This window comes from Haliotis rufescens, unplaced genomic scaffold (genome assembly GCF_023055435.1).
Source record: "Haliotis rufescens isolate VD_foot unplaced genomic scaffold, xgHalRufe1.0.p SCAF_11, whole genome shotgun sequence".
Classification (NCBI taxonomy): Eukaryota; Metazoa; Mollusca; class Gastropoda; order Lepetellida; family Haliotidae; genus Haliotis; species Haliotis rufescens.
Genome location: NW_025963791.1, coordinates 34,305,468 through 34,328,609, shown reverse-complemented (window position 1 = coordinate 34,328,609; position 23,142 = coordinate 34,305,468). Strand labels below are relative to the sequence as shown.

General features: G+C 38.3%; 1 protein-coding gene across 5 annotated transcripts in view; it reads left to right on the top strand.

The window, feature by feature from the left end:
- LOC124151227 (pro-neuregulin-1, membrane-bound isoform-like) overlaps nt 1-23,142 on the top strand; it is a 155,531-nt gene that overhangs the window by 57,569 nt on the left and 74,820 nt on the right. The window contains exon 1 of one of the 5 annotated variants that reach the window (XM_046523593.2): nt 9,578-9,968. The exons of the other annotated variants lie outside the window; for them this stretch is intronic. Within the exon in view, the coding sequence (XP_046379549.1) occupies nt 9,956-9,968 (13 nt within the window). The 5' untranslated portion in view covers nt 9,578-9,955. Of the gene's footprint in view, nt 1-9,577; nt 9,969-23,142 lie in introns of those variants that run through there. 5 annotated transcript variants of the gene reach the window in all.

The window sequence follows — 23,142 nt, the reverse complement described above, 5'->3', positions numbered from 1 at the left end:
ATACTGTGTCTGAGTGGGGTATTGATGTATTGCAGCGTGATATCTCAGTGGGCTAGCACTATAAAATCGGCATTAGTCAGGATTAGTACAAACAGACACATGCACACGCGCATGCACACGCACACACACACGCACACACACCATTCACGTCGTATATAAGTGCAATAATCGAGAACACCATGGTAAACTGCATTTCACGTCACATCAGTGGGTATGCAATGTTGACATGGCTGAGTATCTCCGCCCATGTACAAGCCATCCACCACTTATGAATGGAACCGTAAACCTTCCACATCCTGCTCAGCTAACACATATACACAATATTGATTAAAAGTATTGAGAGCGTAAGTCCCTTAAACCCAATATAATGGCTTGTCGTGTGTGAAAATATTGCGTTAGCAGCCTTTGTACAGTTGGAGTTTAATTATTTATGTAAAAAGACGTTAGGAGAACTCAGCGGCAATGTCGACATGTTATTTTGCCAATCATGTCATACCTGCAAACGATGCATAGTTTTGAACCCGCTATTGTTATAGGGATAAATAGTATATTTTATCTGTTTTCCTTCCCTGCATGATGGGGTTTGGCAGTCGTTGGCTGCATGTGGCTGTTGAAGCTGTTGAAGCTGTTGAAGCTGTGGCTCAAACCTCTGCCTCTCTGTACGTATTGATTCCAACAATGTTCTGGCTGTTGGGCTGGTGGCGACATGTTTCATTGATGTGGTCACATCTTTTGTAAGGGGTAGTTGGGTAGGTTAGCAGTGAAAGCATTTACTCTTCATGCAGAATATCCAGTTTTCTCTTCCCACAGGGGGCATGGGTGGCCCAGTCGTCTAAGTCGCCATAATTCCCTGTACAGAGTTGGGGGCCAGCCGTCAAAGGTGCCTTAATTCCCTGTACAGAGTTGGGAGCCAGTCATCTAAGGCGTGACATTGTGATTGGTGACAATAACACCTCTGTTTTATTTAGAATTTGATTGCTTACAATTCCAATTCTGTAGCTGCTATCTATCTATTATTATCACATATTCAAAGTCTTTATAATATCTTTAAAACTTTTAAGATTTTGTTTCAAAGATATCCTGTTACACTTTAGTTCAAGAAAAACCGTTAAATAGGTTTAGAAGTAGGGAAATAAAATAAGTTTAGAAAAAATTACTGAAATAAGTGTAAATGCAATGCAAACATTTGTATTTATGAATGCTACTTGTTCTCAAATCGACATGGCAATATTGCTTTTATTTGCTCTAATCAAATATTCATATCATTTTATGCTTATTTTCTCACGACTGAATTAACATGATTAATGTTAAAAATATATTAAATATCTTTTGACATTTCCTGCGATAAAATCTAATTAAAAATGTATCGCCGTGTACATAGCGTCTTGCTTGATCAGTGCAGTACGTGGTGAAATGTACTTGAGGGGAGTGGCAAAGATCTGTCCTGGAGTATGCCCCAGAGGATTCCAGTGGCTGGAGAAGTAGAAAAGTATCCATGTGCTGTGGTTTGATAGCAGTAATCTTACAGATATGTTCATGAAACAGTCACCTGTTATGTAATTAAACCTGCCCGGAAACACCCCACTACACCGTACTCGGGGAACGAGTGGAACGATGAATGAAGATTGAGTTCACTCAAGTCATGGGTTAAAAAAACAAAATGAACTTGACACACACATTTAGACAGATATCGCTGGAAAAAAGCATAAAAATATCTATACTGAACAAAAAAAGATAGAGAACCTGAACATAATATTTTAATGAAATCGCGTGTTCATCTTCACTACAAAAAATATCTCCAAAGTATTCATGATCCGAATTTATTTATTCAGTATTTTTTATTGATTTTGAAATTCAAGATTTGTAAAGTCTGCACGAGAAATTTATGTAGAGATCATGTTCTGCAGTAAGAAATGGAGTTACCTGTGACCTACTTTGTTGTCTTGTCGCAGTGTCTAAGCTAGGTACCTGTCATAGAGGTAGGTATCGGTGATTAAGACGTATCCACACCTATTATGTAGACTTAGGCTACTTATAGATCACTGTCGGATGAGGCAGTGTGAAAATCAATCAGGTGCTGCCCTCGACAGGGTATTGACCACTGGTGGGATGACAGTCGTAGCCATTGAGTACATACGTACCATGTAGCAGATTATGAATATATTCTAGTCAAAGAAGTTAAAGAACACTTGATTCTTTTATTTACGATAGTTAATCTGTTTTGGCACTCAAAAGAAGTTAAAGAACACTTGATTCTTTAATATTGCTATAGTTAATTTGTGATCAAGTTTCATTATTTTCTTAAACATCAATCAATATAGGAAGGGAGGTAACTCTCTGACCTGTCAAAGTAACACCACTGATTCTAACTTGAAAATATTCTTTGCCATTTTATTCAATTTTCATTTGAACTACCTATAGGTTTGACAAGAAGAATGAAAAGAAAAGAAGTGAAAAGAATATCTCATGTATCTATGACAATAGTTTCATGTGAGTGTGAACAATGCTTTTGTCAATATTCCAGAAATATAAAGAGCGCTTTGTAATGAGCAGTGAATGGGTACCCGGTAGGATGAGATGGTAATGTGACTGTTAAACTTTTAGTGCCTCACAGGCAGTCGGGGTTTGGGAGCTGAGAATGAGAATCATCATCATCATCATCATCATCATTAGGGGGCACGGGTGGCCCAGTCGTCTAAGGCGCCGCGATTCTCTGTGCAGAGTTGCGTCCCTTGATTGTGGGTTCGAATCCCGGTTCGCCCGGATTATGTTTCTAGGTTTGTCAGCACCATACCCGTGCTCGTGGGTTTCACCGAAGTGGTAAACGTCTGAGACCTGCATCACTTCGGGCTTTCCTCCCACATTAAGCTGACACGCAGTGATATAACTGGAATACTGTTAAAAGCGGCGTTAACCCAACTCACTCACTCACTCATCATCATTATCATCATTATCAGTAGTAGTAGTAGTAGTAGTAGTAGTAGTATTCTAGAGGGGAATCAGGGTCAGAATAGGTTAATATTAGCGTTCTTATTTTTGATATTATTACCCATGTGAGGAATCAAACCTGGGTGTTCAACATGACGAGCAAGCACTCTGCCCACAAGGCTACACTACCTGCCCCACTTTACAGTGAAGGTCAAGGTAGTCAGTGATGGAATCCCAGCCCAGGACTGCTGCATCAGCACAATTTAATCGTACCTCTTTGCATGGAACAATGCAAGTACAGCATGAAATATTGATGATGACTCCGAATCTCCTGCCTATTGTCTGTCCAACTATGGTGTCATAGTTAGATTCAGGGAACTTCATGGTGTTGGATGTGTGGAGTTTTGTAGGATTTCACCCCCATGGTTGACGTACACTCATCGCGAGTATTGATAATTCATACGGCAGACATAATGGTTCTTTCTCTGCTTGTATCTCTACAAATCAATCTGGTCGCACAATGAATATTTCAGTATCATTGAAATGATTGGATTCTTACATGCTGCCTTCCAGTGGCTTGTTTTTGTCTGCAAGATCATGGAAAGATAATATACAGCAGCCTGATTACAGGACAATCAACAAACTAGACCTGAATTGTCTCCCTTTTTGCAGTCTGTGCGTGAGTTCGATGTTATGATTCTTTTCATTCGTGACCAACTTGTGTTATTCCAGGACAAGCCGAATAGCGAGTTGTGCCCCTCTCATGGCCATTTTTTACTGGGTTCCGTCTAAGCGCAAACGGGCATAGCTAAAATTGTCAACTTGTTGTGCCATGGTTCGCATTTATTTCCCCGTATATCGTTTATATTCTTACAGTATCATAAAGTATGATTGAACACATTTAACTGTATCTTGGGTATTTTTTTAAATGCAAGACATATGTAAATTCAAAAATTATTCCACAAGGACACTTTGACTGCAGTACTTGAAGTCATAGTCATTATCTGACTGGTTTGTCGTATTTTCACACATAACATTCATCGATAGGGGGAGGAGTCTTCTTGCAGGTTACGGAAAGAGGCGAATGATGACGAATGGATTCTTTTAGCAATATGTGGAGAATTGAACCTAGGCCTTTGGTTTTGGCAGGGCATTAAATAATCAACAAAGCTACCCCATCAGTCCAATGAGTGAGTGAGTGAATTAGATTTGTGGTGTATTATTGCGTCATATCATCATTGCCGCATAATATGACTGAATCACGATTATAAAAACAAAGAAGGAGTCATCATACAGTTTAAATGTATCGAACATATCAAAGTGTGGGACAAGAGTTTATACAATATATACTACTCAAAAGAAGTTGAAGAACCCCCAAATGGGCATTAAAACGTGATGATATTAAAGTAAGATTATTTTTTTTCTAGGCAGAGGTAAAATATTAGTTTTACAATAATACACCAAAAGAAATATTGTATTTATTTTTTATTTCTGTAAAAGATCTGTAACTATAATTGTTACACCAAGGACAATAGATTTCCACTGATTCTACAGTATATTTGAATATTTCAAAAATTATGTTTCTTTGTGTTGGCTTAATTTACCCAACTATTTGTTAAGTTTAGATGTTTCTTGTTAAATCACTAAAAGTTTGAATTTTCAAGTTTTATTTTTGTTTATTCAACAGGACAAAAAGGGTACAAATTTTGATAATGACCCATGTATATGTACACTGGTGACTAATGATACTTACTACATGTGACACAGTCAGCACTATTCCATGACAGACATTAAATAACATGTTTGGTAGGTAGCCTGGTGTTTAAAACGTTTGCTCATCACGCCAAAGGCCCAGGTTCGATTCCCCTCATGGGTACAATGATTGAAGCATGTTTCTGTTATTCCTTACCATATTGATGGAATATTGCTAAAAGCAGCATAAAACCATATTCACTCACCAAATACCCAAATCTTGGCCAGGCAAACCAGTGGTTGATAGCATGAACAGTGATCCATACTTTAGGGTTATGGTGACAATCAGCCAGGTACACATTGTAGACATCTAATCCTCCTTTTCATCAGCTGTTCAACTAGCATGGAGAGAGAGAGGAACATGATAGGACTTTGAGTCCCCATGGACCAATCACAGCTGCAATGATTTTCTTCAGATATTGATGAGGGTAATTTGTATTATTTAATTTAATTTAAATTTCTTTGGGTGAATTTCACTCTGAAAGATTTGATTTTCAAAAACTACAATGAACATTCCAAGGTTAATTGAGTGAATCAGCCCTGCTTGATTACATATGTCATTTCTTCCTGCCAGACAGATGCTGCATCAATGGATTCCCTTCACCAAGAACCAGTCCACTAGTTTATGTCCCCTCAGTTAAATTGAGTGTGGATTTATGATCACTGTAGCTGGCCCAGATTATCATCCAATCTGTGACGTTTCTGATTTCTTGAATTGCGTGGTTCCATAGATCAGGAGTGTTATGAAAGTCTTGACATGAGCACGCGTCAGTTCCACACATTCCTCAAGTGACAGTTGGTGATAAAATGTGCACCAATGAAGGGATTTATTCCCACATTTCAGTTTGAGTGCCAACACCAAATGTTCTGTAATTAGGGGTTTTAAATAAGATGTGTTTTTTTGTATTGCTGTCACTCTATGCTGGTTTGATTGATAGGATTCAGAGCTGAGATAACGATAGGTGATTAACTTTGATTGTTCGGGATTAGTGACTTAATTCGTCAAACATGTTTTGGACAATTTTATTTTTGTCTTAAATTGGTTGCAAAGCTGAAGCGAACTTGCAAGTTCCGATCTGACCCTACTGATACATGAATACAACAGGTCAGCAGTTTGTTAGTAGGAAAACATAAACACAAAACCACATAATCACGTTTCATTTTCAGCTGAAATACGGAAATAAAATGAATTGCATCAGGTGTCTCCCTAAGGATTCTGGTTAGAATTAGAACCAGCAACCTCTTATCGCAAGGGTTGGTGCTCATAATATCAATCACTGGTTTATCCCTTCAAAGATTATCCACAGGCCACTACCATATAGCTTGAATATTCCCGTCAGTGTTCGACAACAAAAAGAAAACATCATATGTAAATGTGCAGTCTTAAAATAACCTGGCTGGGGTCTCCATTGACAAGTCATTAAACCTTACCTGAAAGTTAAAACATTTAAGGAATTTATTTCACGTGAGCTTTTCGTGAACATGGCCTTGTTATTCAATCCCACCCGAGATCCTCATGCAGTGTCTGTCAATGGTGGGTGTGTCCAATCCTATTCTACGCCCACCCTGCGCCGTTATTATACTGGGAGGTCATGTGACTCATACCTGAATGATTTTATCAGTGACAGTCTCATTGATAACTATGGCCATTCAGTGTGTTAAATTGCTTGTGGCATTTACGATCTTCAAATACATGTCCTGATATTTCTGTATTATGCATACCTGTCAGATAATTCAGCATGGTTAGCATAGTAGGCGTAGGTGTTTCTAAAACCACAAGGACATAGACTCTATGGGTACTCGATAAGAAGAAAGGGCGTCATTTGTAGGACTCAAGTGGTGTGACTGTGTGTACATGTTAAACATTTAAAGAATGTCTTACCTCAGTCTTAACTGTGAGTTTTGACACTTTATTTTGGGATTTGCTTATATATTTGTCACCATTAAAGAAAATACATTGATCGTGATCTGTAGTCAAACATTAGACATGTTTCAATTATTTCTGATAGTTTAGATAAAACAAAATTCAGAGTGTTAAAAAATCAGTAAAAAACTTATCAATATATATGACCATTGCATTGGGCGCATTCTCAACATGCCAATAAACATAAAACATGCTTTAACAAGACTTATTTGATATGAGATTAAATTTAGGACGTTGACAATGTGACATGAAATTTAAGAATGAGAAAAAAAACACTAAAAACTGTGTTACTTTTTATGGCAATTGGCAACAAATATTGATCTTAGGTTTAACATTCTTCAAAATTTTCAAATTCTTTTTGATAAGGAGCCTTTGTTGTAGGCACAGGTATGAGTCCCGCCCTACCTCATTATAACACAGTGCTCACACTCATGGGGCCTTATGATAAGGATGCTGTAAATAGCAATAACCATTAGAAACTTAATGTTCAAGATATTAGTCACATTTGGCATTTTAGAGTGTCTCTGTCATGAGTGACTGTACCAGTATACGTTATTAAATATTCACAATACGAACTGGTGGTAGTTTTGAGTATGTATTGGTCTTCTACCATTGGCAGCGATCAAGTGGTGTTGACTCACTCACTCACTCACGCACTCTCGATCACTCACTCACTCGATCACTCTCTCGATCACTCACTCACTTACTCAGGCCTGTGAAGATCCGGGGTAGAATAGATCTTCAGCAACCCATGCTTGCTTGTTGTAAGAGGCGACTAACGGGATCGAATGGTCAGGCTCGCTGACTTGGTTGATGCATGTCATCGATCCCAATTGCGTAGATCGATGCTCATGTTGTCAATCACTGGATTGTCTGGTCCAGACTCGATTAATTACAGACTGCCGTCATATAGCTGGAATGTTGCTGAGTGCGGCGTTAAACAACAAACATACAAACAAACAAACAAAACTCACTCACTCGATCACTCACTCACTTATTTTCTTCTTTTGAAAGGCTGGCATCATTGTCAATTTCTCTAAACTTGCTAATTACCAAGATACAATATCCTGAATGACATGGGTCTTTCCTTCTGTGAAGCCTTGCGGCAAGGCTATCACAGCTACTGCAGCTTGCCTTGGTTTCATCCCACTGTTCCAGCTTCTCTCAAAAGTGATGGTGCGGTCCAATGTAGCTTCTGCCTTTCTTCCCAGACCAGGCGTACCTGCTGTTTCTCAGAAACCATATCAGCAAATCTTATCAAGGGTTAAGTGTTGGCTCAACTAGCTGGCGACCATCTTGATCGTGGAATTGATATACTTTGTGTGTACAATACTAGCAACAGGCTGCAAAGTGTTTGTTGGTGTTTCTTTGTTGCTTTTCCTCAAACCAGTAGTGGGCAAATGGTTGAAAACATAGCTGCAACAGTTGATAGAATTTGATTTGTTGATATAAGATTCATGTTGATAGATGGGCATTTATTTCGCTTTAGGAGACATCGTTTGTTGTTTGATATGTTTTGACATAAACGTCAGTTACAAGTCAGTAAGTAGTCTCACAAGTATGATAAATGGTTTCTGTCTAAATGATTTTCGGATGTTTTGACATTTGAATTTTTTGGGACCATATTAAAAGTTCTGGAAATTCTCGTAATTTCTTAAGACCATCAATTCAAGAATATGGTTCAGTTTAATTGAGTTGATGTCTGTAATTTTTATGAGGTGTTCTGTGATTGTCTTCTTTCAGAGAGTACAATATGGTTCATTGAAGCATTACACGCAGGGTAAATTGTATTCCGAGTGATCAATCATTAATTATTATAGTCAAGGTATGAATGTTCTTTGAAATTTGAAACAAGAAATGAGTTTCCATATAGGAAGAGAGTTGTATATGTAACAGAAAGTGTTTGACAATTGATGTGATGTCTCAAGAATTTGCTAGAAACAGATAGGGGTATACTTACAACCATCAAAGTGGTAAAAATAATTGATTGCCAGTGCAACATGAATTTTGGCTGAAAAACATAAGTATCAGATTGACAATTATTTTTTCATGGATTTTTTTTTTATGTGACTCTGTGGCTTTGTTTCCTGGGTCATTTATTTTAGTTTTGAAGCCTGAATTAGAGTTGCCATTACCTGTATCTTCTTGTTAGCTTTACCAACTGAAGGGGATAGAAGCAGATTACTGGTACAACCAATCGTCCAGCAGTTTTTTTAAGCATTTCCTGTTTAAAATGACATTTGATTTGTTGCTATTCTTTCTAAATCTTTTGAATCTTTTCAAGTAGGTTTGTATTTGATAAATAAGGTCATTTAAGTACCCAACAAATCCAACCTTTTGGAGACATGTTTCATGAACAAGTGAAGATTTGTACCTCCGTTCTACTTAGCTTTTTATTTGTTTTTGTTATATTTTTGGGTTCTGTATGGTTCTGAAACAAAGTAAATTCAGTCAGGTCTCTTTTAAGAATGATAACGTTATCGTCTATGTATCAGAAATTTATTATTTAAGAAGATTCACTGTCACCTTTAGGGAAGAATTAAAAATATATTTTAAAAATCTTGATTACGCACCTGAAGGTGCATGGTGTTTGTGTGCTTGCTCTGTGAAGGTCATTTGTAAATAGAAAGACGATATTAAATCTCTGTTGTAGAGTCTTAAAGCCATTCAGCCAAGAATAAATATAACTAGGCTTTCAAACTGAACGTTAACTATGCTCATATTTCAAACCATACGATACAAAAATAACATTCTTGTAGTCTTCATAAAAGAATACGAGAAAAGAATATAAGCTATATGTTTGCAAATACTGTTTGAAGGTCATTAAAGAAAGGAAGGTTTGTTTACAGGCCATAATAGATGAAAAGATTCTCATGAAATCATTATATGTTATAAAAACAGCAAAAATGTAATTATAGCGTTATTGTCAACCATGTGAAAGTCAAATCAGCGTTGCAAGTAAGACTGCAGTACACAGGTAGGGTCTCCGGTGCTCAGGTGTTTACGAGTTATCACAGGTATGGGAGAAATGACAGGTAAATTGCATATTACCTGCAGCTAAACGAGCAACTCCCAACCGGCTTGACAGGATGGGGAGTGGATGTGTTGAAATATGTCATGTCAGCTTCAAGGCTGTCAACAACAGGGCTTACAAGTTTACATGGAAACACCGTGCTAGACCATGATGCTGGAGACGGGTTGCATTAGGTTGTCTTTATCTTAGCTTCCCATCTCATCAGTGACTTGGAGGAGAAACAAGACAATTGTTGCTGATGCTGATCTCTGATGATGTGAACGCATGTAGTATCTTGCCAAGGGATTGTACATGGAGAAAGCTTCAACTGATACAAGATGACAAAGAAGTGTGAGTTAGATGTGTCATTTTGAAAAAACATATCAGGTGTTGAAACTTCATATGTAGGCGAAGGCTGTGCAAAGACCGTGTAGGCTGCGCAAATAGTCTTCCTCCTACGACTTGAGCCATCTTGTCTGCTTCATTTAATGTCAGTATCAGATGACATCTTTCCTAAATGGTGAGGATAGTTTTAGTGTTAAATGTCATGTTATGTGACATGGCTGTTTCAGGTAGGCTTCTCTCTGTGAAATTATATCAGTGTTATATATGGATAGTATCATTTGCCTGTTTCTTCATGTAAAAGCACATCAAACATTCAAGGGCTCGATTTAACTGTATAAAACATGCACCAGTGTAACCTTTTGTTGAAAAATGCAACCTAATATTTAAGTCCAGATGCACAAGGTGCATGTAAAAAATATTCACTTTTTTGTCTGACTAACCCTTACTTGTCCAAACTTCGAACACAATCGATACCTCTGTGCTATATTTACCATACTACATCACTAATCCCTGTGTTAAGTGTAACTCATGACACGTGACACAGTCATCAGAGATCCGAGACTTGACCTATTTAGACCAGTTTATGGATCTATGTTTTATCTTTGATAAATTTTGGGGACCAGAGTGCAACCTGGTTTTGTCTGGTGCAACCAGGTTTTCATGTCAACATGCACCTGGTGCAAGCTGAATCAAGTTCTTTAATCAAGACCTGCATTACATATTACATATCTGCATATCTCATCCTTAGCTATATGATATGAGTGTGCAATGTCAGTTCTTGAATTGACACTGTGCATATTTCAAGCAGATTAACGTCATAACGGTCTGGTAATGTATTGTGCATTCTTTCAATATCATATTTGACTTCAACATGATCAGTTTTGATAGATGAGTATCATATGTCATTGATTTAGAATTCTCTCATTAACAAGCCATCAGTATTACTCTCCCAAACACACATTAACATTAAGACTTCACCTTAATATACACAGCTTTGTAACACAAAGTGATTGGTCTATCAAGAACAGCATCGGTCCAATCTCTAAAATAATCTTCAAAATCAGAAGTTGTCCAAGCTTGAAGAAAGAGACCTGGAAAACAGTCCAAATGGGATTCCATTTCATGAATATTTCAGATTTTTGAACTTTGTCAGCAGTTATGTGCATCCATGCAAGACATTGTTCCTGGATGTGTTCCCGATATGGCAGAATGAATTGCTGCCCATTGATTGATTCAGCATGTTCTTCACGACCCATCAGCTTCAGCCTCAACTGGTGCCAGTTTTACCATCAACCGGTTGGCTGTAAAAGTCATATTTGCAACTGAAAGAGGAATGGAATCTGGGAGATATTCCTTTGATATTTTTATTTGATTGTATTGAAGGCATTTTAGAATATTCATTCTTTATCTACCCTTTATAGTCATGATAAAATTGACAAGGTAATTTCATGAATTTAGAGTTTTTACCTTCTCTTTTCTATATACATATTTAAGTGACCCATGAAGATCTGGGTTAGAATTATGCACATATTTAATATTCAGTTTGTTCATTTGCACATTTTTTAAGGATAATACACTTTGTAAAATAATATTCAAGTGAAATATATATTTTTTGAAAGTGAAAAAACGTTAAATAATTTCAAGTAATTTAATTACCTATGTGTTTTGATACATGAGATCATTGATGCAGAACTGTTGCAGACCCAGGGGGTGGGGCTATATTGTGCACATATGAGTGAAGTCTATGATGTAGGTGTTTAGGACAATAGTATCTACCATGTAGGTGTTTAGGACAATAGTATCTACCATGTTTGTGTTTAGGACAATAGCATATACCATGTGGGTGTTTACTGTCCTGTTGGCCAGTGTCGGCATGTGTACAAGTTCATTCATGCTGGGTGTCTAAGTATAGTCTGTATCACAACATAGGCCCTGTGGACTGATAAGAACTGTTTCATTTGGCCCTTGGGCATAGAATAGGCTATGAGTGGGTGGAGAGGTTTAAAGTAGATCTCAAAGAAACTGTCAAGTGATCAGCATGACTAAATAATTACTGCCCTGGAGATGTACAGGTACTTTGATTGGCTAATATTTGTCTGTAACTGCAAACATGAATCAGAGCATATTTAGATCTTGTTTTAAAAAATGACTTCATGGAGATGGAAAATTCATTTTTAAATTCACGCTGTTTTACCTTATGTATAATATTTAGTAATTTTGTCATGGAATTAGTTCATTTGTTATAAAATGATAGACAATTGCTAGTGTTAAAGAAAGTAAAAAACTTCACGAGGAAAACTAATTGTGTAATTGAGGGCTTTCACATGCTAAAACAAATGTCATCAACATATTCATCAATTGTGGGTTTCTGTAGATAAACGAGACATTCACCAATCATGGGTTTCTGTAGATCAACGACACATTCACCGATTATGGGTTTCTGTAGATAAACGAGACATTCAACGATCATGGGTTTCTGTAGATAAACGAGACATTCAACGATCATGGGTTTCTGTAGATAAACGAGACATTCACCGATCATGGATTTCTGTAGATCAACGACACATTCACCGATCATGGGTTTCTGTAGATTAACGACACATTCACCGATCATGGGTTTCTGTAGATTAAGGAGACATTCACCGATCATGGATTTTTGTAGATCAACGACACATTCACCGATCATGGGTTTCTGTAGATTAACGACACATTCATCGATCATGGGTTTCTGTAGATTAAGGAGACATTCACCGATCATGGGTTTCTGTAGATTAAGGAGACATTCACCGATCATGGGTTTCTGTAGATTAATGACACATTCACCGAACATGGGTTCCTGTAGATTCTTCATATAATCAAGACTTTCACAAACTTCTTGAGGTCTCATTTAGTTACCAATGAAACGAATTGTTTTATGCCAGGAGAAAGAAAATAGAATTATTGTTCTTAAATGCGTTGTTTCATTTGGAATAATGAAAATACACTGCATAAGCGAAAAAGATTAAGAGGTTGAACAAAAATATGCGAATTGAATTTTTTAAATAAGAAGATTGTTCTTCACTGTTCCCTTGAATACCAACAATGCAATTGTGCTGCATTTGTCAAGTTGCATTGTGATCACAAACTGAAACGTATCGTACAGTTTTTCTTGCAAAGGCTGTTGGTAGGGCATATTGCCACATATAGTCATGGCTTGTAGATGTGTGTGTGTACACAGAGGGAAGCATGTTCTGTGGACCTGAGATCCCACTTGGCCTATTTAGCCAGGTATGTCAACAAGACGAGTGCACGAAAGTGTCTGCCTCTGTGTCATTCAATGAGTTCTGTATAGGTGGCCTAGTTTGGTAGTGTAATAGAAAGCTATATCTTTACGGTTTTGTGTTTATTAATACAAGATTTGGGTTTTGCATTTATGCAAGTTGTGGTACATGGTTCTGAAACAATACGGAATCTTCATAAATATGCATTTGTGGGTCTTGTCTATGGCTGTCTGAAATATTGAGGGTTTTATTGAAGGAATTTGTTTATTTGAACAACACTTAATGCTGTTCTTGAGTTTGATTGATGTTATGTCAAGTTTAGATGCAATATGTTTTTTAAGTAAATATCAAGCATATGGTTTCTCAGTTTACTTTGTATTGAATATCGGTAGGATAATGATAAATAGTGCTTTCTAAACCACATATTACGGTTCAGTCTAGACTGGTTGTCTAAAATAAAATTTTAAAACTGAAGATTCAAGTTTCTGCAATTTATGTAAAACTATGTTTCTACAAGTAAAAATTCCACCTTTGTTAAACATGTTTTTTGCATTACATATATACCTGTAAAAATATTCCACCTGCATTAGAGGTTTTGGCTGTGAATTTTTTCACTGGATGAATTGCATGATTGTTTAGTTGTTATAAAATGCAAATAATTGATCCCTAAAACATAAAAGTGTTATAATTTTGGTTACAGTTTCATCTGCATTACAAATATTCTTATTAATGAAGATAGAATATTCTAAAATGGTGAATGCGAAATACATAACCATGTCATTATCATAGTGAGAAAAAATTTGATCTGCTATTACTGTTTGCTTAACCCAAATTACCAAGATTGATTTTAGGTCACTGTGAGCGATGATAACCCAATCCAAAGATAACCCGGTCCGCAGCATTTTGTATTCATTGATTTGATAGCACAGGTTGTCAGAGCTTGTGTCTATCAATCATCAATGAACTGTGGTTTATTGCTGCCAGTGAATGCATATAGGGCGGACTGGTGTCCGCGTCTACCTAGCTGGAGTACCTACGTAGTCATGTGACCTTGACTAACCACCTGACTCGGTCAAATGAAAGTACTCCTTTGCATTAGGTATTGTGATGAGTTTAGATTCAGAATAAATTTACATTGACTGTAGGTCACTTTGACATGAGTAGGTTCGGACAAATTTTGCTTGTTTTTTTGTTGATTTGCTGATTTTTCATCTTACTTCTTTAACTTCTTTTGAGTCGTATATATATATATATATATATATATATATATATATATATATATATATATATATATATATATATATATATATATATATATATATATAGTGTTTTAATAAAAAAAATCTTATGTTGATGTTTATCGTTATCATGTGATGGGGGTCATTTGAATGCAAACTTACGGTTTTCTCTTGATATCAACGTTAGTTTTTCACAATATACCAAGAGAGATTTACTGTGAGAATGTGTGAGAATACTGTATTTTGTAACATTGTCAAACATTGATGATGATGATGATGATGATGATGATGATGTGGGTCATTTGAATGCAAACTTACGGTTTTCTCTTGATATCAACGTTAGTTTTTCACAATATACCAAGAGAGATTTATTGTGAGAATGTGTGAGAATACTGTATTTTGTAACATTGTCAAACATGATGATGTTGATGATGATGATGACCCTAGAGTAATGGGGTTATTATGGAATTGTGGCCTGAAAAGTCAAACATAGTTTTTTAGAAGGAGCAACAGTTTTGGTGCTTTAGTGCTATCATAATTAAGTTGTTTTTTTCCTTTGGAATGTTCTTTTCTTTTGTAGCGCCGAAAAGTTGTTTTGGGGGGGGGGGGTGCCAATGCTGATTACTTGCGCAAACTGACTAATCAGCGAGATTAAGAAACATGTTACCTTCTCTGAATTATCACTGAAGGAAGAGACAGTAGTATCAATTAGAAATTAATTACAATTGAGTGATCACTTATTTACCAATCCTTTTGTCTTGTTTCTGAAATTGATCTTGTTCACCTGTGTTGACATGCCTACAAGAGGAAAAAGCTACTTCCAGAGAGAATGAATTAAGTTGTTTGTTTGTTTTCCTGTATGTCTTATTATGGCTTTTTATCACAGAACACGGTACGGCCAAAAGCTTTGCCATGTTCATTTCCTAAGTACAAGATACTAACAGTTTTGGAAGCATTGACATTGCCTAGCAATATCAATTGATTCCAAACTTTATTTGTTGATTATTTGAAACAAGGTTGAAATGGTTTTGACATGTGCAGATGGTAGTTTTAATACGCCAGATGATGTTAACTAAAATAAAACGCCTGTTCTGGAGTCTTAGCAAGTGAGTTTCCCTTGAATAGTTGGATTCAATACCCTGTTTCTTGAGAGAGACTGTCATTTAAATTCAATATAATTATTTTGTAATTGCTTTGAAACTTGGTTTTAATTTGGAATGTATATGCAGTATGTTTTTGCACTATTCACTGAAAAACCTGTTTATGTTCTTGGGATGATTGAGGATGTTTACCAAAGGTGCATTGCACTATATGTTTATCAGTCCTTGGAGGAACAAATATGTCTCTATGTACTCATATTTTAGCTTCCTGTTTGCCTCATGTCAATGCTGCTGTAAAACATGCCCATCCTCATCTGACTATTCATGCCTGTACCTCCTGACAGCCTCCAGGAACATTTGTTCACCATACCCACCCCAGCCCCCATCCCAACCCCAGGCCCAGCACCAACCCTAGCCTCAGCACCAACCCCAGCCCCACTCCCACCCCAGCCCCAATCCCAGCACCAACCCCAGCCCCAACCCACCCCACCCCACCCCAACCCAACCCCAGCACCAACCCCAGCCCCACTCCCACCCCAGCCCCAACCCCAGCCCCACCCCACCCCAACCCCAGCACCAACCCCAGCCCCACTCCCACCCCAGCCCCAATCCCAGCACCAACCCCAGCCCCACCCCACCCCAACCCAACCCCAGCACCAACCCCAGCCCCACTCCCACCCCAGCCCCAACCCCAGCCCCACTCCCACCCCAGCCCCACCCCACCCCACCCCAACCCCAGCACCAACCCCAGCCCCACTTCCACTCCAGCCCCAACACAAAGACCAACCCTAACCCTAACCCCAAATCCAGCACCAGCCCCCACCCCAGCCCCAGCCCCAGCCCCAGCCCCAGCCCCACTCCCATCCCAGCCCCAACACAAAGACCAACCCCAACTGCAACCGCAACCGCAACCCCATCCCCAAACCCAGCACCAGCACCAGCCCCAACCCCAACCCCAGCCCCACAAATACACCCTGAGCCCCCAAAACACCACTCCCTGACCCCCAAATACACCACTCCCTCACCCAAATACACCACTCCCTCACCCAAATACACCACTCCCTCACCCCCAAATACACCGCTCCCTCACCCCCAAATACACCACTCCCTCACCCCCAAATACACCACTCCCTCACCCCCAAATACACCACTCCCTCACCCAAATACACCACTCCCTCACCCAAATACACCACTCCCTCACCCCCAAATACACCACTCCCTAACCCAAAATACACCACTCCCTGACCCAAAATACACCACTCCCTGACCCCCAAATACACCACTCCCTGACCCCCAAATACACCACTCCCTGACCCCCAAATACACCACTCCCTGACCCCCAAATACACCACTCCCAACCCTTCAAGTCCCAACCCCCACAGACATCGTGCACCCTGTGACACATCTTGGCACCCACCCACTCCTGGTTCCTAATGACAGTGAATACAAGGAATTCAGTCAACCAACTCAGCATGGATTACTTCATGGGATCGTTGGAAGTCCACAACACAATAGCAATGTTCTTTTTAACCAGGTATCATCTAGGCCTGTGATCAGTAAACTGTTGTCTTATGACCCTCCTGATTATGTTGAAGCTGATGTGAGGAGTCTTGATAGCACCATCTTGTGATGGTGGCTGCGCTATCTCTCGTATCAGTCCTGCTCATCAAGGAGCGGAGTGTTTTGTGCTTACAAACATCGCATGCTTCAAAAAATATTATGAAAAGCTCACATTTATCACATATTTGTCAAAACCATTGCTATAATAGTCATGCATGGGGTATAGAAGAGCATTCTGACGGTGGTTCAACCAGGTCTATAAAAACTGCAAGGTTGATTAACCTCTTGGGACTCTCTGATGATACTGATATTGGTTTTGACATATTGTTGGCAAAGTTGTGAAAGGGAATGAAAATGATGGTTTTTCCTCACACACTTGCAAATAAAGGTGTAGTAAAACATATTTGTCAATTAGGAAAAGTGTTGGCAACATAATGAGTGATGCTTTGGTTCAATCTCGTATCACTTTGTCAGATATGGAAACAAGATATGATACACCTCACCTGGTCGGGAGAAGATTCAGAGAGAATGTGTGAGATACGGTTGATTGAGAAAGAAAGACAGCTTTGATAGGAAATGAGAGACAGGTTGATTGAGAAATGTGCAAATGAGAGTATCTCTCTGTCACCATGTCGTCCTTGACTGAAAGATTCGGCAAGGGAATGGAGGCCATGAGCAGCCCGGACGTGTTCCACAACCCGTGTTCTACAACTGTTGTTATTTTCAAACTGTAACACATAGACTTAGGATAATGGTAGCGCTAAGATCAGTTTGTGGAACGTGGTCCCAGTGGACAGTGACAGGGAGGAAGACACACAGACACTCCGTTGCATGGTGGCCTGACCAGCTTCACCAGGTTGATCTTCAGACCTTCACGCACAAGAAAGGAGAGATTTGTTTTTTGTTTAACAGTAATATTCTCAAAGTAACACCTGTTTTATTACAACACTGATATTGATTATTGATCAGATCGTCTTCACTGGTTGTCGCCATTTTGTTTGAAGCAAATGCATGGATGTAACATATGAGGTGGAATCTGATTGGTCAACAGGAGGAACATAGAAGGGACATAACTTGTAAGAGCCACTGGTGGCGCTACGATCAAGCCCAGAAATTGTAGCCTAGTTGGGCAAGGGTGGAAACTGGAGTTTCACAATCAGTTAAGTCCCTTGCCTTGGGAAGATATAGTCATCATGCAAAATTATACAGAAATGATATATCAGCTATAACATGGTTTTATGGTGGAGAAATCACTCGAATCTGTTGATTCTGAAAGTAGAATCAACACGCCTTTCCAGGGCTTGCTGATCCTGTGTCCCTGGCCTGTAATACAGACCCTGAAATAAATATATCCAATACAGCCCTTGCAAGTCTATAATATGTGCCAAGTCTAGATTATTATCAGGGAAGCGAGTCTCTTTTTATTATATTTCATAACTATAATTTTAACAACTGTTTTATTCGATAGAATATGTTCATTTAAAAACTTGATGTCAGCCTACTGCTTGCTGTGTCTAGGAATAGTGGAATAGTTTGGCTTTGGCTTACAGACATTGAGTTACCATAACAGCCCAATACATTTCCAGTAAATTCTTTCATGAAAGGAGATTATCTTCACCTTGATGAGCCCTGTCAAAATTGATGACTTTCTGGAAAAAAACGAGAAGAGGAACTTAAGGAGCTCATTTACGTTTGTCTGATTGCGTGTTTTTATATTCACACAGTCATCACCACGCAGTTTACACATTTATGTAGAAATGAGTCGTTATAGCTAAAGGAAGCTAACGCCCACACAATAAATTATACCAATTGCTTATTTTTATAGTTGTACAAGGTCTCTAGGTTTCAAATTCACATCTAGAAACAAATATACAGAAAGGTTATGTTTCATGGTGTGTTTACAACACCTGGCTTTTCACCTGGCCGCCCAATCACCTGGCCGCCCAATCACCTGGCCGCCCAATCACCTGGCCGTCCAATCACCTGGCCGCCCAATCACCTGGCCGCCCAATCACCTGGCCGCCCAATCACCTGGCCGCCCAATCACCTGGCCGCCCAATCACCTGGCTGTCCAATCACCTGGCCGCCCAATCACCTGGCCGCCCAATCACCTGGCCGCCCAATCACCTGGCCGCCCAATCACCTGGCCGTCCAATCACCTGGCCGCCCAATCACCTGGCCGCCCAATCACCTGGCTGTCCAATCTGTCTAATCTGCTGTCTAATAGGACAGGACAAGCTCTGGGAGTACTGACCAGTGTCCTTGCAAAGGTTATCAAGTACATGTCACAACCAATCAGGCGCTTCAGTACGATAAAGTGCACTTTGTCTAGATAAGCTTTCCGTTATTTGGGTATTTTACTCATGGTTATGTTTTTTATTGGGTATCCACAATTAATATTTTACCCACATGTTTCTTTACATTTGTTTTTTTTAACTTGAGCAACAATCCCTGTAAATCTTTATAACCAAATAAATAGTAGTATACACATGTGTTACATAATGTTGCTGTCGGTAAATGAATTTTGCGATCGGCTGATACGCAATTGTTTTATCTAACAGTTGTACAGGGGTTTATCCAGACATGCTCAGAGGCTTATATTCAGCCCCAAGCCTGCAGCAGCAAAGAAAAAGAAGAATATTTATTGTACATAAACACCCACAGGGGGCAGGGTACAGAACATGAACATGACTAATTAAACATTGACATACACAATAGAATACAATTATTGCTATGATTATATTGCTAGAGAGGATTTGCCTGAACATTTTGTGAATGAAATTGGAGATAATTTTTGCAAAAGGCTCTGGTGGATTTAATAGTATTTTTAGCGATATTGGGTGCATAGCAAAGGTAGGTGATGAATATAGTTCCTGTCTCAGGTCTTTGTAGAGAGGACATCGCAACAGGAAGTGTTCCTCATCTTCTATTTCATTAAATGTCATTAAAAATCCCCAAAATGTAATTAAAAGTTTCATGTCAATACATATATAACAAATATTCCCCAAAATATTCATAATCCCAAACTTTTTTTGTTCAGTTTAGGCCTATGTAGGATAATTCCCTTTGTGGATTTCCAAAATCATCAAAATCATTTCCAAACTCATGTCATAAGATGCTCCTAAACAGTTCAAACAGACTTTGTTGTTGACAGAAACGTGACAGAACCTTTAGAAAGTGATCACAACAAAGATCCATTCAAATTATCCCAAAGCTTTAGACAGCAGAAACTTTAAGACCAACTCATCAAGAGGTGCCAGTTTGTATAAAAAAACATTGATTTTACACCCAACTGAACAATTTTAGTTTAGCTAGGCAGTTTTAGAGGTCATTTCTGTCTTTGATGAGACAGTTTTATAAATTAAATTGTAATTAAACTGTCAACAGCATTATGTGCCTGTCGTCATATTAGGGTTGAATAAACACATGCATTTCCAATATGCTTGCAATGTGCAGATAGCCAGGCTGTGTGGATGGACTTGTCATTATGGTGTCTTGGTGTTAATAGGACTAATCAACACAAGACTCAGCCAGGGAAGGTGTGATGATTGATAGTGCACAGGTTAATAGTATCTATGACAGACAGGGACACTGTCAGCTGTGCACTTACATTATGGGCAGTTTTGTCAATGGGTAAACATTTTTTGTGTTTCATCACTGTATATACATCATTTCTGTGAATTATTTGTGACAAAATGATGTTGATACCTGTTCTGTATTGAATAGGTATATTTTCAGATACACCAAGATAAATACTCTACTGGTTGTCAACATCTGGTGTCTTCACTGATTTTCAGTGATCCATTCCTGTAATTATCACGGCTATTTTGCATTTTACACCAGTTGAGTCTGTTTCAGCAGAAGGGTAATAAAGCAACAAAACCCTTTCCATATCAAATAGAAATCTCTGCATAAAGCAGAGTCGATTGTACGATTCCAACTGTATCACGAGCATGTGTTTATGAATCACCTTCAAATAGTAATGATACCCGGTGTTCACAAAAAGGTGAGCGTATCCTGCCTCACCGGTGGCACTCATTACAAACACATGCAAAGGCAAGTCAGTTGTTCACCTGGAATAAGTCAAAATAGGGAATTGCATCAGACATAATTTTTGTCACTGATGTGTCAAAATTTTGAAATGTCATGACCGCCTCCGTGGTCTAGTGGTAGAGACTGTCCGCCCGGAGAGCGGAAGGTCCGGGGTCGATCCCCAGCCGTGTCATACCAAAAGACATTAAAAGATTGTACTTGTTGTTACCCTGTGTGGCACTCAGTATTAAGGGGCCAAAACAAGGACTGATCGGCTCAGAGTCAGTATGCTGTGTCGGAGTCAGGTATTCATGTTAATCTGCAGCATGGTATCTCAGTGACCTAGCACTACAAATCAGCATCAGTCCGGACTAGCAGCCAAACACACACACGTGCACGTGCATGCATGTCGCTATTTAAGTGCAATAATCTTGGACACGACGTTAAACCCCATTTCACCTCACCTCACCTCACCTCACCTCACCATAAAACTTTTTAAGACTCCGGGTTCAAATAATTCTCACAACGTGATGTTCTATATTTACATGATAATCAAAAATAGAAACTAATTAAATTGATCTTTTCATCAAATAATACATTCTACCAATAAGGTCATTGTAAGGATAGGAATACCAGTCAATATATCCAGAATGAGAAACAAAACAACAAAGCATTCAGTTCAAACCTGCAAGTTAAATCAACTTAATTGAAAAGAACCATAATATCTTGAACTAAAATGTGTCACAGGCTGATGTTTTCAAACAGGTTACTGACCTTACATGTCATTAACAGAAATTCAAACAAAAGTCAAACATAACAATTTGCTTTAGGATATATTAATGTAAACACAAAGGAGATAACAGGCTTTGGCAGAGAGCTGTAATGTCGACATTTTGCTCTTCAGCTATATATTTGTCTATTTTAACTCGGAATTAATGCAAAATGTCACATTGGTATAAAAGCGTGAACAGGTGCTCAGCCTGTTGTGAAAGTGTTTACACAGAATTTATGAAGTGCAAATTAGTCTATAGAAATGTTATTCTAAGATAATCAGGGGATATGCAATATTTGTCCAGAGTCTCCGGATTCAGCACATTTTGATAAACTGTTGGTTAGAAAATAAAGAAAATGTTCATTAGCAACACCTGTTTGCTCTTCACAAGAAGCCATTCAGGTTTGTGATCATTCAAATATATTTTTAAAACAAGATTTTTCTGTTTTGTATATATTGATAAAATACTAATTACCCCGGTGCATAAAAATCCTTCAAGTACAAAACTTAAATATCAGTATTTTATCATTGTTCATGTACACTGGTCCAACATAAAGGCAAAAAGTAGAATTTATTATTTTTATAAGCCTTAATTAGTTAGATCAAACCACTTTTTACAACTTACCTTGGTCCAAATGCCAAAATACAAGGATAATAAAATATGCTTATTTCTCATCAAAAATAATCCTAAAACCCTCTTGAAAAAGACTTACAACAAGAACACCAACAAAAACGTAAAAGACGTAAAAGGACGAGAAAAACAACAAAATGGCCTCGACATTCTTTTTTTAATTTATCTTGTTTTTTACGTGTTTACTCAGATTGAGTGTAGGGATGATAAAGATCTCAAAACAATTTTTTGCTAATTATTAATTAAACATTGACAGAAAGTACTCATTAGCCGTGTATATTGGAATCCCAGAGTGGGAAACTCAACTTTCATCCTGTACCTTCATTACATTATCGTACATCTTTAAAGAAATACCGTTTACCCATAGACAGACCTTTATGCTGCAATATCTTATAAGTTTGATAAAAGGCCTCTACTGCACAAGTTCACAAGTTACAAAGTCACCCTTGAATTTTGGAGGTTTATCACTAACACAGCTTGACAACTTGAATTGCACTAATTTATCTAATTATTGTGGTTTAACTGGTACACTGATAACAAACAAGTTCTTAATTTCCAAGTAGAGTAGTCCCCAGGGTGATTTGGCT